The 18,178-nt window shown below is 40.3% G+C and overlaps 1 protein-coding gene across 1 annotated transcript in view; it reads left to right on the forward strand.

Annotated features, from left to right (window-relative positions):
- Positions 1-18,178, forward strand: part of SAMD3 (sterile alpha motif domain containing 3) — a 70,190-nt gene that overhangs the window by 16,389 nt on the left and 35,623 nt on the right. Inside the window, exons 5-6 of the mRNA XM_074397476.1 lie at positions 10,148-10,333; positions 10,572-10,656. Coding sequence (XP_074253577.1) covers positions 10,148-10,333; positions 10,572-10,656 — 271 coding nt within the window. The remainder of the gene's footprint in view (positions 1-10,147; positions 10,334-10,571; positions 10,657-18,178) is intronic.

Genomic DNA, 18,178 nt, shown 5'->3' on the forward strand with positions numbered 1-18,178 from the left:
TTTGATTGTTGGTGATAAATCAAACACATTTTAATACTTTGGAATGGCAAAAATAGCACTACTGAACCATTTTGCAACAACTGAGTATGTCATGCCTCATTACTTTTTATTGTGTATGAATGAGGAAGAAAAAAGGAAAAGGGAGACTCAGATGTGATAGCTCTGTGAGACTTGACGTGTGTGTTATGGTAGTAGATAAGATAAAGGTGAGTTTCTGAAATCTTGCATTTCTGTCAATACCAAGAGGAATTGGAAAATGGGAAGATTAAAAAAAATTGTTTTTGCTTGGTTTTGATGAATTAGGACTCCAAAGACTCCTGAAGCCTTGACTCTCATATGGGCAGCAAAGAACATGGAGGGTTTGAAAGATATCTGTCTGACTTGGCCAAGACATGGTGCCTAATGCCGGTCACATCCCTCTCTTTTCTTTGTGCTTCATTATAGGTTCACACATGCATTTCAGACATGTAATTCCTAAGGAAATCTCATAAATTGATGGCCAGGTGTAAGAGTCCTGAGCTATAAAACATAAACTAAAAGCAAACATCAAAATTCTAGGAATGGCTCAAATATTTTTCTGAATTCGCGATGGATACCATCAGTTGCAGCAAGAAAATGGCATTTTCTTCATGGTTCATGGGTGTTTTGAAGGGACATTGGTCACTGTTTTCAGAGATGGCATCTCACCTTGTTTGTTGGCATGCGTCTCTACTGTTCCCTTCAAAACTTCTTATTTAGTTTGTTTTCTTAGCAGTAGTTACTCTTGCTAAGGTAAAGCAAGTAATTCCCAGGTTACTGGCATAAGTAACGCAGAAGCAGCATTTCTGATTGACTTGTAGTTTGGTAAAATATGTTCCCTATTTGGAAGGGGTGTGTACCATAACATCTTCTGTCCTAGAATATAATGACAGCAAATTCTTTAAACAGATGTCCAAGCCTTCCCTGGCTTCTTCCTCTTCTATGTCCCCAGAACATTTCCGCTTTTAAATGTTGCTGAGATCACATGCCGTTGAGCTTCAGAGTTATAACATAAAACTGGGTATCCCAATTTATGCCATTCACAGTGTATAAAGTCTGCAGGCTTGGATGTAGAGAGGAATTAAAAGAAAATGGGATCCTACAATATAGCCATTGTGGGATACAACTTCTTTCAGTTCAGTCCCTGGAGAGCGGCATAGTTGTTCCTGCTTTCTCTTTCAATGGTGCGAGTACTAATACCACCACGAAGCCCTGTAGCCAGGATGTGTATTCTTCACAGCAAAGCATTCCACCTGTCCCTTGTTCTCTTCTCTGGAGGACCAGAGCAATACTATTTTACAAGACTGGGAAATTATCACAATTCCTCAAAGCAGGACACTGTCTCCAAGTGGGTGCCCTTGGAGAAAGGTACAATTTGTGCCCTGAAATTTGGGGAAACAGGAATGATTTGTGAGTTCACTATGACCCCAAAGGTCAACCAGGTTCAGCTGAGTGTGATACGAACTCTGCCCTGGTCCCATAAAACCACATGGGGTGCAACTGAAGCCTGATGAGATGCTGAGAACACAGCTTTTGGAGGGTTTAGTTTTGGTGTATTTCACCTTTTTGTAATTCTCCACAGTCATGGTCTAGTTCTCAGACACCTTTTGTGTTTCCAGAGGATTCCACCTCAATCCCCGTATCTGCCTCTTTAGCATGCCCCACTGGTTTACGTATCTCAAGTTTATGGGCTTAGCGACCTGGCACTTCTTTTCACTCACCACCTTGGCTGGGTGGTTTCTTTGTCACGAGTGGGCTGTCTCAGCATCCCAGGAAGCACCATTTTGAAAGATGGTAATTTTATGTCTGAACACAGAAATTTAGGCTAGATGCGGTGGCTCACATCTCTAATTCCAACACTTTCGAGGCCAAGGCAGAAGGGTCACTTGAGGCCAGGAGGATAAGACTACCCTGGGCAACATAGAGAGACTTCATCTCTACAAAAATAAATTTTAAAAATTAGCTGAGTGTGGTGGTGTGTGTGGTTGTAGTCCTAGCTACTCTGGAGGCTAAGGTGGGAGGCTCCCGTGGAGCCCAGCAGTTTGAGGCTGCAGTGAGTCATGACTGAGCCACTGCATTCCCACCTAGATAAGGGAGAGAGACCGTGTCTCTTAAAAAAGAAAAGAAAACACAAGTTTATAGAACGCAGAGTATCTTTAGCTGTCACAGAATGTTATATTTGGTATTTTGTACCTCTTTCAAACATTGCTAATCCTTTCTATAGTATTTTTGTCACAAACTATTTCCTTCAACAAGGACATAGAAAAATCAAGACCGATAAGGAGTCTAGATGTAGCGGAGTGCTCACAGGGTCAGCACTGGACCAGGCCACATGGTTGATTCAGAGGAGGAAAACCATATGTGTGGAAGGAGTGTGGCAGTGGATAAAACCCACCTGAGAAGAAGGCTTGAGATAAGCCTAGAAGAATAAGGGCAGCTAAGGGCATTCTAGGGAAGTGAAGCAACCGCTAACACACGCATAGGGCATTCTGCAGATTTAGCAGGGCTTGTGTCTGGACGGGATCTGAGAATTCACATTGCGTAGCATTTGATAATAAGAGAGTACCAAAACTCCTAATTAGTAAATGTGACGAATTCAAATTTGGGATTTTAAGGAGTCAATTTAACTCCATGGGATTTAATTTTTCTCATAGAATTAAAAAATCCCCTCACCTGTTTTATTTGTAGAAGTAAAAAGAGAATGAAAAAATTCCTTTAAATTTGAGTCAACGAAAGTGGAAGCACCACTTTCAACAAAGCAAGAAACTGCAGCTCACTTAAAAAAAAAAAAAGAGGAAGGAAACAACAGTTTTAAACTATTAAGCTACCTCTAATTCAAAAAGAAATACTGAAGCTTTCTGGTATGAAAATTCAAGAGCTTACTTTTTCCCTAAAGCAATATTATCCACTTTCATGGGGATCAAATAACTGCCAAACACTCAATAGATCCCAAAAGGGTTTACATGCAGAGAACAGACTCAGAGCTTTCCTTACAAATGCGAATGTTTACATTCAAACGGGTCAACAAATCATAGATATTTTCCTCTTCCTGGGGAGCCCCAGGAACCCAAATGGATGACAGTTAAGAGATGGGCCTGGCTCACAGTTGCCCTCAGAAATAGGAAGCAGTAACTCTCCTATCAGGGAGACCACATGCTGAAGATGTTATTGGTCAAAGAGACTAACATAGTAAACTCTCACTGTGTCTAATTGCTGGGGAGAGAAGAATCCTGAATCACACATGTCACTCAATATATGGGTTCCATTGTCTGCAAAAAGGAAGGTTATCATGCCTATGACAACTGGAAAATGTGAAATTGTGCAAAAGGCACATATCAAGTATAGTCAAGTACTGAATGTGAACTTTCAGGTTTTCTGTATACTTACTTGATCTTTACGGGGCTTTTAAATTTGAAGTTACAGTTCCACGTTGGTTCCCAGTGATGTTTCAGTACCAGAAACAGTGTTTGAAATTCCTTAACAGAACAAGGAATAGTTTCTAGAAATGCTGGATTCTTCAATATTTGGGTTTCAAATAGTTCATACAGATATCAGATTGCATGAACCCAGAGACAGACTAGCTGTCTCTATAGACTTCAGTCACAGGAGTAAGGACAGACAACCAATGCGTGGTCATTACTTCTTCCAAAGGCATCAGTTTAAGTCATATTTCAAGTATTCTTCAAATAAGGGCAAAATTTACTATGTGATCAGGGCAAATGCAGGAGGCCAGCAATAGCCGGATATCCACGAGATGTGTTTCTTTCCTAGCAATGTATGGGGTTTGTACTTCTTGTCTGTTTTCATTCTGGAGATGGTTATCTACAAATAAGCCTCCTGGGCATCCATTTTTACCATCATCACAGGGCTACCCAGGCCTAGAAAGAGCCTCTCTATAGGAATCTGAGAGGCTGGCAAGTTATGACAATACCATTATTGTTCTGAACAATACTACTTCTGAATACCGTTGTTGACAGATTTCGGAACTGTACAGGCCTCGCAATAACCAGCTCTGAGTTGGCATAACTTGCCATGGTCACACAATCAGACCAGGAATCACGGGCTCAGAACTTAAGTTGCTTCCTTTCCTTGGGCATGATTATGGTGTCAAGCAAGATAGGCCTGTTTTTCTGGGATCTTGGACTATGTCTTGGTTCCAAAAGTAGCCCTGGAAGCCATTGGCCAGCTCTACCTGGCCCCTCTACTGACCGACACAGTTAAAGCAGTGTTCATGTAATATTGGATGATGGATCACAGAGGAGAAGGGTTTATGGCTGTAGAGGGGGATAAATTGTGAGGACCTGAAATTTGGAAAACATGAGCTACTTTTCTTAATTTTTTTTTAATCTCTTTTCCCCACGTTTTTTGGGTTGAATCATTTTTGTTTTCTGTCTTTAAATTCAATGACTAGTTCCTTCTAAATCTCCATTCTGCTATGAATCCTATCTAGTACAGTTTTTAATTTCAAATTTTGTATTTTTTTTTTAATTTCTATTTGTTTCTTTTTAACAGTTTCTATTTTTCTGCTAAATTTTCCTATCATTTCAGTCATTCTGGCATATATTCCTTTAATTCACTGAACGTTGTTAGAATAGCTGCTTTAAAATCCTTGCCAACATCTGGGTCATCTTAGCATCACATTCTAGTGATTATCTTTACTCTTGAGGATGGATTAAATTTGGGGTTTTTTTTTAATGTTACATAATTTTAGATTATATATGAATGTTACAATGTGGAATCTCTTGAATCTGGTGCGTTCACCCAAAGAGTGTTGACAGTTTGTTCTAGGAAACTGCAAAACTGATTGGACTCACATGGAAAAGTCAGTCTCCCGGGTGTCAGTTAAAATCTGCTTAGTTCTTTTATCTTTAGACCAGCTATGCACATGTGTAGTACAGGATCATCTAGAGATTTGAACACTTTATACACAGATTGTGGAGTTTTCGCTCATTAGCTCATTCTTTTCTGGGGTTTTACTCTCCTTTTCCACATATGTGATTGCCCACAATTCTGGACCCGTCTTTGAGACCAGAAATAAATACAGGTTTTTCTATTAGAGTTTTGGCAGCACAGCATGAGGCCTGCCTTCAGGCTAAAAGCCGTAGACGGGGAACTTCATCAGCTATGGCCATGCTACCCTGAATGTTCCTGATCTTGTCTGATCTCAAAAACTAAGCAGGGGAGGGCCTGGTTAGTACTTGGATGGGAGATCAAAAGGGAACTTCATTGAAGGTCCGGTGTCTTCCTCCTCTTGTAAGTGTAGGTTTATTTTCAAAACCTGCATTAATTTTTTAAAACCAGTTAAAAATGTGTTTAATGTTTATGGTTAATGTTTATGGTTAATGTTTCTGAGATAGCTAGTCCAGTGGTAGCTCATTAGGCCATTCCAGCAGAGCTCTGCTAGGAGACTGTTGAAGCAGTCCACATTTGAGTGATGAATACTTGGATTAGTGGAGTAGCATGAACCATGGAAATAAGCAAAAATAAAATGTGGGGGAAATTTCATGACACCTAGAAGTCAAAAATAAAGGTAAAAGAGATGTCACGATGTTAAGCCTGAGTTGCTAAGGAAACGGGTACAGAAAAAGAAATAAGGAAATTGGAATGCTGTGTCAGTCCACCCGGGCTGCCGTAACAAATACCATAGCCTAAACATAGAAATTTATTTTTTGGTTGTTCTGGAGGCTGTAAGCTTGAGATCAAGGCACTGACCTCTTCCATTTCTGGCGAGGACCCTCTTTTTCACTTGCAGATGGCTACATTTTCTCTCTGACCTCACATGGCATACAGGTCTTTTAAGAATACTAATCCTGTCATCTCAGGGCCCACCCTTATGAGTTCATTTAACTAACTTCCATAAAGGTCTATCTCCAAATACAATCACTCTGAAGCCCAAATACATAGGGTTTCAACACATAGAATTTGAAAGGAAAACAATTCAGTTCCTAGAAAATGAGAACCTAGGTTTTTGTTTTGTTTTGTTTTGTTTTGCTTTTTGAGACAGAGGCTCACTCTGTTGCCCAGGCTGGATTGCAGTGGCACAATCTCAGCTCACTGCAAACTCCACCTCCCAGGGTTCAAGAAATTCTCTGCCTCAGCTTCCCGAGTAGCTGGAATTACAGGCACATAGCACTATGCCCAGCTAATTCTTTCGCATTTTTAATAGAGACAGGGTTTCGCCATCTTGGCCAGGCTGGTCTTGAACTCCTGACCTCGTGATCCACCCACTTTGGCCTCCCAAAATGCTGGAATTACAGGTGTGAGCCACCGTGCCTGGCCTGTTTTTTGTTTTTTTAAAGATTATTATGAATTATTTTGGATTTGAGTATGAGATGAACAATGAACAAGTTGTTGGTGATCGAAGATGGAGCATGGAGAAGAGATTATTGATGATAGACTTACCATCCATCAACAGAGAGCTCAGAGCTTAGGCCATGGGGCTGTGTGAGTTCTTTGAGGAAGAAAGTAGAGATCAATACAGAGGATTAAGGGGCAGGAACCAAGCTGTGTGCAAATTCTCATAGACAGTAAAGGAGGTATAAATCAGCAAATAAGTTGTCAGAGAGAGAGGAAGAGAGCAGAAAAATGAAGCAGCGTCAAGGAAGAAAAGAGGAGTGTGAGGAAGTGGCCAATAGCACTAAATGCAATTACAGAGGTCTTGAAAAAGGCTGTGGTCAAAAGGCCCTGAATTTGTCAATTAGGAAATCATTACTGACCTTTGAGGAAGCAGTCTCCGTGAGGTGACTGGGAAGAGATTCAGGTAAGAGAGGTTAAGGAAAAGCAGGATTAAGGTGATTTGAAAGACATGCCTAGGGTATACATGGGGAGGCAAATCTACAGGGTAATGAATGCAATCATGGACCACTGAAGTGTCCACATCTTTGCCCAGACCAAATTGAATTCAGCCCTGCTTAGATAGCTACTTCTTTCAGATGCCTGGTTTGTTCTTTCGACAAAAAAAAATCATTGTGTTATCAACTCAGCTAAGCAATGTTATATACACTGGAGATTAAATCAACGGTCCCGCCCTCATGCAGCATCTGTGTTTCTTCTGCTCCCTACCAACTTCTGTTCTTGTGTGCATTCAGATTTTTCCTTAGAGCGCTGGTGTTCCCCTGAGCTTGTTCTTAACAGACCCATCTTTCCTACCCTCTGTGAACCTCATCAGAGTATACCATCTGCTCTTTGGGAGCAGGGGAAGAATTGGATGTTTTTTCACTCTTGCTAAAGTTAGAAAATGTTGGAGAGTCAATGAGCTTTTTTCATGAAAACCCCATCTAATCATTTTTTAAATTAAGCACCTAATACAATAATGATATGGCCAATTATCAAATGTGTTGTCTTAACTTTAAGTTTTATTTTATTACAAATATAAGTTCTACATTTAAGCTGAGAGTTTAGTAAGCAGTAAACTCTGATTCGGTTAGGCAGGGACTAATTGTAGGTATTAACATGTTTTAAAAGCTTCCCAGTTGATTTTACTGTGCACCCTGGATTGAGATGCCTTGGATTAGAGATCTGTTGTTTTGTGGTGCTGATTTTGTCAAAGAGCCTGGCTCTGAGGTGGGAACAGTAGTATAATCATCCTTTGGGTTGGACTGGTGTCTGCTCCCTGCCCTTACTTTTGGCTGACTTATTTTGGTGTTCTGCTCAACTCTAGCTTAATAAAATTATTATAAATAATCTTAGCCTCTACGTAGGCTTTTTTAAATCCAGTGCAAGTATAATTTTACAGATGAGAAATGATTATGCCTGCAGTTATCTGCTTCCACATTAGAATATGTTTTTAATTTCTGATGGGTCACTTTTCTTGTTTAATACTCATTTTGATTGGTATTAGGTGATATGGTTTGGTTTCTATTCAATTCCAGAATATCTTCTTAAATTGTTTTAATGTAGAGCAAATGAAAAGTTGATGCTTCTCATCTTGCCTAATACCTCTATTTAGAGCAAGAGGGAGTATCTGTCTTCTTGGATCTTGTATGTGTCTAGCTACATTCTGGATGTTTGATAGAAATAATATTATGCCTTATATTCTCCGCCCTGACACTGGAAACACATAAAGGGAAAAGTATGTGGAATAAAAAGACAGTATAACGAGCTTTATTTTGTAACACTGGAATATGGAACTTATCTGTTGAGGTGATACTAAGTAACATAATAACTTCAAAAACCTGGACCGGGCAGGCAGCTAATTTAGCTACTTGAAAATCACCTGGGGAAAGGAGATTGCTGCTAAGATTACTGAAACCAGCTTAACACCTGCCAACTTACATCACTTTTAAAAAAATCCTAGGAAGGCACAAAAGACAGCCAGCAAAACTGCCCATTACTTTATACTCCTTGGTCTCAGTAGATACAGGAGAGATAATTTGGCCATGGGAGAAAGAAACAATGGAACAGCATATTGGAGAAAATGAGGATTGTGAAAGAGTAATTGGCATTCAGTAGACCCCCAGCAAATAGTGGTTGAATGTATGAACAAAATGAAAGAGAAATTTACTGGAAAATAGATTGGGCTACAGCAGAGACTTACATCTGCAAATTTCCTGTTGCGGTATTGAGTCAAGTATTAAATTATTGGTGTGCTTTTTTAACCCGGACATAATTTCACCACTCATAATAGGGACTGTCAAAGGGGGAAAAAGGAAAGGGAGCTTATCATAAAAAGAGATGTGAGAGTGCTTTCCCCTACGTGCCTGATTCTCCATATCCCATTATAGTTCGTGCATTCTTATAAAGGATGAACTAAAATGCTGAAAGAAGTCTGGCCTTTCGAAATTCATCTGAATGTTGCTTGGGCCACTAAGAGTTCCAGGGTTATCAGAGAATTAACCTACTTAGGCTAATTTAGGAAATCTTCCTATTGTCTTCTACTGGCTTGCCTCTGTTTTTTTTACTTCTACCCCAGTCAACCTTATTTGTAAATAGGGTAAGAGCTACCTAGTGCCTTTGATTAATTGTTGCTTGGATATTTTATTGATGCTATAGAGTCTTCGTTTTACATACTCAGTGGTCAGTCATTAACTTTAAGCCCTGAATGTTGTTCTGATAATTTTATAAACAGCCTTATTGATGTTTCATTTATGAGCATAAAATTCACTTATTTAAAGTGAACAAGAGGCTGGCTGTGTTGGCTCATGCCTCTAATCATGACATTTTGGGAAGCCATGGCAAGAGGATCGCTTGAGCTCAGGAGTTCAAGATGAAACTGGGCAACATAGTGAGACCCTATCTCCACAAAAAAATAAAACAAATGAAAATAGTTGGGCATGGTGGCACATGCCTGTAGTCCCAGCTACTTGGGAGGTTGAGGCAGGGGAATCTCTTGAACCCGGAAGGCAGAGGTTGCAGTGAGCTGAGATTACACCGCTGCACTCCAGCATGGTGACAGAGCGAGACTCTGTCTCAATAAATAAATAGAAAAAAATAAAAATAAAATAAAGTGAATAGCTCAATTAATTTTAGCAGCTTTATATGCTTGTGCAGCAATAATCAATATCCATTTTGTGCATCTTCAGCCCAGGCAACTCCTGATCTACCTTCGGTAGTTATAGTTCTCTGTAGCCCTCTGTAGAAATTTCATTTGGATGGAATTTGAATATCTGAAACTTACATTTAATTTAGAAACTAAGTTCACCTTATCAGAATAGGCAAAGACTAACCAAATTAGATGGATCTTGTATTTCATTATAAACAGCAGCAGAATAAATTAATTAGAAGAATTTTCTTAATAGTTGCCAAGACTTTATGGTATGCTTCATTTGCTTTGCTGAATTGCTACATATTTCCTTTTTGTTAAGTGTCTTGTCCAGTTTTGAGCTATGCATTACATTTTCTCTTTAAGAAAAATGAATTAGTATGCATTTCAACTTCAGGGTTTATTCTAGTCTATGTTATTGTGACTTTTTCAAAAGAATAATTGTTTATGTGTTGTGTGAATGGACAGACACTTAATGAACCTTCAAACATCTGTGGATGGAAGAACAGAGGGAAGATCACATGATGACTTTCATATATTTGGGTCTCAGGAAAGTTGTTTATATCAGAAGTTCTCAGGATGTAGCAAATTAATAAATTGCAGGTATTTGGAATAGAATTTCATTCTTTATGTGTTTTTATTTCACAGAAGAAATGTGAAACATCTTCTAGAAAGAAGTAAAGCATTACAATGGACGAAGTCCTATGTTTTACCAGAGTTTCCCTATGATGTCAAATGCACGTTAGCAGAGCAGAAGTGCCCGGATCACAGCATGAGGATAAGGATCATTGAGTTTCTCCAGGCTGACATGACCAAGTACCTGGAAGGCTCACTGTGCGTGGTAACAGGATGGCCTTGCTGCTTTGGGAAAGGGTCTGTTTCAGAAAAGCGTAGAATTCATGTGGAATCAATTCTCTTCAGATTGTGGTAATAGGTTCCACATTGCCCAATATTTAAATCTCTTTTGTTATATAGAAAAACATGAAGAAAAGTGAGTGTAATTTAGACTCACCTTAAAGCAAGGAATGTGGGCTGCTTGAAGTGAAACATATCCTCCTTGTTTGGTGAACAGGTACCCCAGCACCCAGCAGTACAATGACGTAGTGAATGCCCTGCTGCAGGCCCACCCTTTCCTGGATGAGGACGGATGTGGCTTTGTAAGTGACCACATGGCACCATCTTGTTAATTTCAGACCATCTTAAAATAATAGCCTTGTATTGCCCAGTAATTTTATGCTTCACTCATCTTTTTCTTGGTGTCTCTCTCATTCTACGTATCTAGGTCCGTTTGTTTCTGTTTTTCTGACTCTTTGTCTCTTTGGTCTCTGATTTTGTTTCTTTCACTTTCTGTTAATTCATGCTTCTTTCTTGACTTTCCGCTCTGTCTCTCACTCTGGCTGTCTCTCTCTGTCTTTGTCTCCTTGTCTTCCCTTTTTCATAACTTCTCAGTCTCTCTCTGCCCTGTGTTCCTTTGTCTTTGTCGCTCTCTGTCATCATATTGCTGTCCTCTCAAAACTGTTTGGAAACTCAGTGTAACAGAGCTGATCAGGAGTTGCCTGGGGCTGAAGGTGGCCAAAATGGATAGTGATTATGGTTGCACAAGCATATAAGGTTGCTAAGATTAACTGAGCTGTTCACTTGTCTCAAGGGTTTTAAGGGCTGGGAAGGGTCCTTAGGAGATGCGACACATAGAAAGAGAAAGATGTGGCTGCGCCTGCTTCAGAACTGTCATCGGGTGTTTCTTGCCTTCTCAGACCCAGTGGAGCTGCTGTCTGGCTTTGAGGTCTGGGCCTCCAGCCTTACCTGGCCCTGTCACATCTCTGCTGTCCTGACAAAGGATGCTCTGGGGCAGCAGTTCTTTTTTGAGCCAGAGTCTCACTTGATCACTGAGGCTGGAGTACAATGGCGTGATCTGGGCTCACTGCAATCTCCACCTCACAGCTTCAAGCAATTCTCTGGGGCAGCGGTTCTAAGCTCTGATTGCACATTAGGATTCCTAGAGATTCTGATTGAATTAATTTGAAGATGGGACCTTGTCATGAATTTTTTTTTAAACTTGCCAAAATTATTCTAATGTACAACCAGGGATGAGATCCACTGCCAATGATGTTTCAACACAAAGTTTGCTGTTTGATGAACCTGCCTATCTCCTGGGTTTCAAAGACCAGTGTCTTCATTGCACAACAGTATGAATATAATTAACACTATTTAACTGTACTTAAAAATAGTTAAGATGGTAATAAAAAGTTGAGTGTTTATGACACCATAACTATATGAGTTAAGGAACAATTACAGGGAACTATAGCTACGGTTATATAAAGATAGACTATTATTCCCTTTGTCTCCATATGCCGTGTGCATACACATTGGTAATCATATCTAAATAAGATAGATGTCTTTTTGTACTTCACTGTCTCAGATGTCTGTGCAAAGATATTTTTTTGCTGTGCTTTCTTAAGGACATGGAATTTCAGCAATTAGTTCTAAGAACAACAAAAGATAATGCCAATATCTATGAATATAAAGACATTTAAAGGCTCTGTTTCCTCCCTCCCTCCCTCCCTCCCTCCCTCCCTCCCTTCCTCCCTCCCTTCCTTCCTTCCCTCTTTGTATTTACACCTCCTGCCCTTCCTTCCTTCCTTTCTTCCTTATTTGTATTTTCAAGAAAAGTTTCATTATATATGGAGAGAATCATAGAATTTTCTCAGTGAGAGAGGTCATTAAGGGTTCTTTTCACCACTCAGATTAAGGAAAGAGGTTGTATACCATGTCTGGAAAAATAGTAATTATTGAAGCCAAGATTAGAATTCAGGCATTCTTACTTCTAGGGTGACAGCCTGTCCAAAATATGCCACTGCATATAAAGTGCACTACAGAAGAAATCAAATTTTCTCCAAAAAGAAAACAAAACAAAAACAAAGCAACAACAACAACAACAATGCTGAACAAACCAGCATCCCAACATTGACAATCATGTCAGTCTGCCTGACAAAACTGATTGTGAGAATTTCTTCTATACTCAAGATACATCTACCAAGTTAATATCTAATCATTGTTACTGTGTATAGAGCTTGTGTGTTTTTAAATTTAAATTTATTATTTGAATACATTACATATTTACATAGTTAAAAATTTAAAAACTACGAAAGGGTATAAACAGAAAAGTTTCCTACCCATCCTTGCTCCTCTAGCCATGTAATTTTCCTCTACGGAAGTAACCAATATTATCAAAGTCCTTCTAGAGAATCTTTGCATATACTTAAGCAAGTCCATATTGATCCAATTACCTTTTGACCTTTAGTTTCATGGTTATTAAAGTGAGACACATACAAAATAGCAAATAATTCTTTCTTTGCTCTTGTGCACATTTCATCCACATCTGTTCCCAGTGACATTCACCAAAGACCGTTAACTGATACAGAGATGTGTGCAAAATTGCTTAGCAGATTAGGGCTCAGATTTGCACTCATAGAGTAGAATGAGAAACCCTGGTGCCTGGATGTATGTTTACCCAAATTCTCCCTCCAAGTGTGTATGAGGTTTTGTTCCTAATGTTACAGTGGAAAATGTACAAAATTTGAGAGAACATTTAATGGGAGGTAGGGAGTGGAGAAAGAGAGGGAGTGCACAAACGTGGTTATTTTTAGGGCTAATTTTATTTTTAACTCTTAATTTTGAAAAATTTTGGGCTGGGCACGGTGGCTCATGCCTGTAATCCCAGCACTTTGGGAGGCCGAGGTAGGTGGATCACTTGAGGTCAGGAGTTTGCGACCAGCCTGGCCAACAAGGTGAAATGCATTTTTGTATTGTAAAAATACAAAAATGAGTCAGGCCTGGTGGCGGGCGCCTGTAATCCTAGCTACTCAGGAGGCTGAGGCAGGAGAATCGCCTGAGCCGGAGTGAGCTGAGATCACATCATTGCACTCTGCACTCCATCCTGGGCAACAAGAGCAGAACTCTGTCTCAAAAAAAAAAAAAAAAAAAAAAGAAAGAAAGAAAGAAAAGAAAAATTTCAAAACTGAACAAACGTTGAAAGAATGCTACATTGATACTCATAGACTCTTAGCAACATGGGGTTTCTCAACCTCTGCACTGTTTACCTTTGGGGCTGGATAATTCTTTCTTTGTGTTGGGGGCTGTCCAGTGCATTGAAGTAGCATCCCTGGCACCCACTAGGTGTGAGTAGCACTCTGTCCACCCAATTGTAACAACCACACATGTCCCCAAACGTCGGTATAGCAAGCACCCTACAGAATAAAGCAATTTTTCTCTTAAAACAAAACAAAGCAACGACAACAAAACCAAACAAGGGACGGGGAGGAGCAACATCAGTTTGCAGGCTGAGAATTACTGACCTAGATTAGGGATTAACATTTTACCCCATTTTTTTTCTGTCGTATTTATTTGTTTGTTTTGGCTGAGCATTTAAAAGAAAGCTGCAGGGGTATCCCTAAATACCATAACATATATCTTATAGGAACAGCTGGGAGTGGTGGTTCATGCCTGTAATCTCAGTGCTTCGGGAGGCCAAGGTGGACACATCATTTGAGCCTAGGAGTTCAAGACCAACCTGGGTAACATGGTAAAATCCATCTCTACAAAAAAAAAAAAATATATATATATATATATATATATATATATATATATATATATATATTAGCCAGGTATGGTGGCAAGAGCCTGTAGTCCCACTACTTGGGAGGTGGAGTTGTGGGGGGAGTTCACTAGAGCCCAGGAGGTTGAGGCAGCAGTGACTTATGATTGCACTCCAGCACTCCAGCCTGGGTGACAGAGCAAATCCCTGTCTCAAAAATAAAATAAAATAAAATAAAAATAAGGACAATCTCTTATATAACCACAATACCATTTTTATACCCAAGAAAATTAGCAATCATTGCATAATATCATATACAATCCATATTCACATTTCTTCAGTTTTTCAAAACTGTTTTAAAAATAGTTTTTTGCTATAATATCTGAGTTATGCATTGCATTGGTTAGTATGTCTCTTTAATTTCTTTTTGTCTAGACAGTCTCTCCATACCCTTTTTTATTTTTTTGGATGTTTGCTTTTTGGACAAGTCTAGTCCAGTTGCCATGTAAGACGGTCCACATTCTGCATTTTTTTTTTTTTTTTTTTTTGAGACGGAGTTTCGCTCTTGTTACCCAGGCTGGAGTGCAATGGCGCGATCTCGGCTCACCGCAACCTCCACCTCCTGGGTTCAGGCAATTCTCCTGCCTCAGCCTCCTGAGTAGCTGGGATTACAGGCACACGCCACCATGCCCAGCTAATTTTTTTTTGTACTTTTAGTAGAGACGGGGTTTCACCATGTTGACCAGGATGGTCTCGATCTCTTGACCTCGTGATCCACCCGCCTCGGCCTCCCAAAGTGCTGGGATTACAGGCTTGAGCCACCGCGCCCGGCCTCACATTCTGCATTTGAATGTGCAAAGATGTGCTGGTGATGCTGTGGACTTCATGTGTCACAAAAGGAGGTCTGCAATTTCAGGGCCATTTTTTATTTGAGTGGTTGGCGGAGAGCTGTATTCATGTAGATCTTTCTACACTCTTTCTAGCTGGAAACATATGAAGGAGAGGGATGATTATTCTATAACACGAATATTTCCTACTGAGTCTGCCTGCCTAAGGTATCTGTGTAAGTAACTCACCCTGCCAGGTGTATAGCAGATTCTCAGTAAATACTCACTGATTGAATACTCATGCAGAAGATTGTATTTGATTTGTCCTTTTTCTGCTCCTATCAAACAGTTAATAAGGAAAGACAGGAGAAAGTAGAAAGAAGAAATTGGCAATTTAAAAATGTCCTAGCCATTGATCGCTATAATACCTCCCACCAGGTTCAGCACGTTTAGAAACCCTTCAGAGCTGTAGGAAACATGCAGAAAACAAAGTGTACTTGTTCATATTTCATGCCTAAAAAAATACAAGCCGTTTTATTTTTCAGTTCTGTGGTTAAACAGCAATGGCAAAGTCCACCCTCACAAGCCTTTGGGAGATGATAAGGCTTCTCTGACTCATGCATAACCAGGAGCTTAATCAGTGCGGAAGCCATCCTCCAACCCTCAACCACACATTTCTCAGGGCTGCTGAAGGACTTTACAAGCAACATTTTAGTTGGCAAATATCTTCAATGAGTAGCTACTCACTTGAGTCTCCCAAAAAGCCAGTGCAATTGATAGGACGGATCTTATTGTTCCATTTTATAGTTGAAGAAACTAAAACTCAGAGGGGTTACTTGGCTAATATGTATTCAGGCGAGTACTCGGACCTGGGGTCTTCCCAACTTAGGCCACGGTACTTTCAGGGATTACTCTTATTGGAACTTATAAACCATGTAACCAAGAATGGCAAAATCGAAGTGCCAAGCATTTGGCTGATGTTATTTCGGTGGCATTCCCATTGGACCATGAGGAAACAGAGCTTAGAAAACACGGCCAAAGGCCACTCGGTGACTTACCACTCTCTCTTATGGCTGGGGTTCAGAGGGAAACACAGGTTCATATGTCTGCAAGGTTTTTTTTTTTTTTTTTTTTTTTTTCCGTTCCTGAACTCACTGTGGGGATCTATTCAAGCACATGGCATTGCAGGGGAGATGAGCAGCAGAAGCAGCTCTAAGGTAACTGCTTCAAGAAGGGTGGGGCCCCCACTCACACAGTGAGTTAGTTACCAACTAAGCACTGCCAGGACTCAGAGTGTTGCTTCTGGTCTGTCATGTTGACACCTGCATCTCCTGCTTCACAGAGGATTGACGCAAGGCATCAAACATTGATTGTTTCCAGCATGCATGAAGCACTGTGCTGGGCTTGGTGGGCAAAGCAGGCATGAGCCTTTCTTTATGTGCTTATAGCATAGAGGCAAGAAGGAAAGGAAGGAAAGAAGGAAGGAAGAAGGAAGGAAGGAGGGAAGGAGGAAGGGAGAGAGGGATGAAGGGAGGGAATGAGGAGAGAAAGGAAAAGAAAAGAAAAAGAAATAGAAGCAAAGTTTCACATAGTTGAGGTAAGATTGCCACTTTGATAAGTGCCAATGAAGAAAGGGGAGACCCAAAACCAAGCTGTTACAGAGGCCAGAGGAAGCTTCTATGAAGCACAGGCTGAGCTGAGACCTGAAGGCAAAGCAAGAGTTAACCAGATACCAGTTTGGTGAGGAAAGTGAGGGGTAAAACTTTCCAGGCCCAAACCAAAGGCCTGGCAGTGGAAGAGATGTTGGCATACTAAGGAAGAAATCCAGGGCTGCTTCCTAGGTATTGTCCATGTCTCTGGTCTCACAAAATCTCCATATGTCAGACAGATCCTTCCAGAGCTCAGATCTGACCATTCACTCTCCCACCTCAACATGGCCTAGGAAGACCTCCTCACCTGGCTGTTCTGACAAATTCTCTCCAGAGCTTTTAAAAATACAGACATCTGGGTTCCATTCCAATCTCCTGAACCAGGATCTGTGGAGTCTGGAGCAGTAGCAAGCAGCAGCATTGCATGGGAACTTGCAAGAATGCGCATTCTCAGCCTACCCCTGCCCTCAAAATCAGAGACTCTGAGAGTGGGGCTCAGCAAACTGTGCTCTAACAAGTCATCCAGGAATTGATTCAGCTCAGGTTTTAGAACCATTGCTTTAGAGGAAAGACCAAGGCCAAAATTTCCTATGAGATTCTAATACGCCTTTCCACAGAGACAGATTTAAGATCTGGTTCAGGATTACACTGAGGCTCCTTAATGGGGTGACCACAGTTCTTGGTGATTGGGTCGCCTCCTCTTTCCCACCTTATTTTTTTTACCCCATCCTCTGTCAGTCCCTCATCTTGAGCTCTGTACTTCAGCCACACACAACTCTTGGTAATTCTCTAGAGGGCACCAGCTCTCCCTCTATTCCATTGCACATGCAGCTTCATCCTCCTGGAACTTCTGCACATCTACCCAACTGGCATTCCCCAATGCTATCGCCATCTCTTCATGTAGTTACCTGACCCTCAGACCTGGGCCTCAGTTTACATTCACTTCCTGCAGGAAGGCTTTTATGATCTCCTAACACAATGTAAATGAATGATGTCTCTTCCCCTATTATAGTACTTTTCACTCTATATTGAAATTATTCATCCTTCTGCTAGACTGAAAGTGAGGTCCACCTATACCCTTCTCCCTCCCACAACTGGGACTTGGTCTTTGTGTTTGAAACAGTAGAGGCACCATAGACTTAGGGAGTGAATGCCAATAGTACTCACCAAAACGAATTTCAAAAGATGACAGAAAATTATTTTTAAATAAAATGCATCAATCCATATGCCAGTATCAGGTCTTTTCTAGAACCCACTAGAAAAATGGAATTGGTTGTGGAGACAGTAGAATATAGTGGAAAGTATCACTTTTAGGAATTGGAAAGTCTAGGTTCAAGAACCAATATATTTATTCAGTAACCATATGGCATTGGGTAAAGATTTCTATTTCTGTGACTTTGTCTTCTTACCTATAACTTAGAGTTTATAATTTCTATAGCAGTGTCACAAGACTGCTGTAAGAATAAAAAAAGGGTAGATATATTATTTCTATGACCATGGTGTGAAAAAAATTTTAAGCCCAAAGATGATAGGTGAATAAATATTTTATTGTTTATATAGGATTATCTCAATCTCCTTGGAGACTAACTGACCTGATTTGTTATTTTTA

The sequence above is a fragment of the Saimiri boliviensis genome, chromosome 4, assembly GCF_048565385.1.
Source record: "Saimiri boliviensis isolate mSaiBol1 chromosome 4, mSaiBol1.pri, whole genome shotgun sequence".
In the NCBI taxonomy this organism is placed as follows: domain Eukaryota; kingdom Metazoa; phylum Chordata; class Mammalia; order Primates; family Cebidae; genus Saimiri; species Saimiri boliviensis.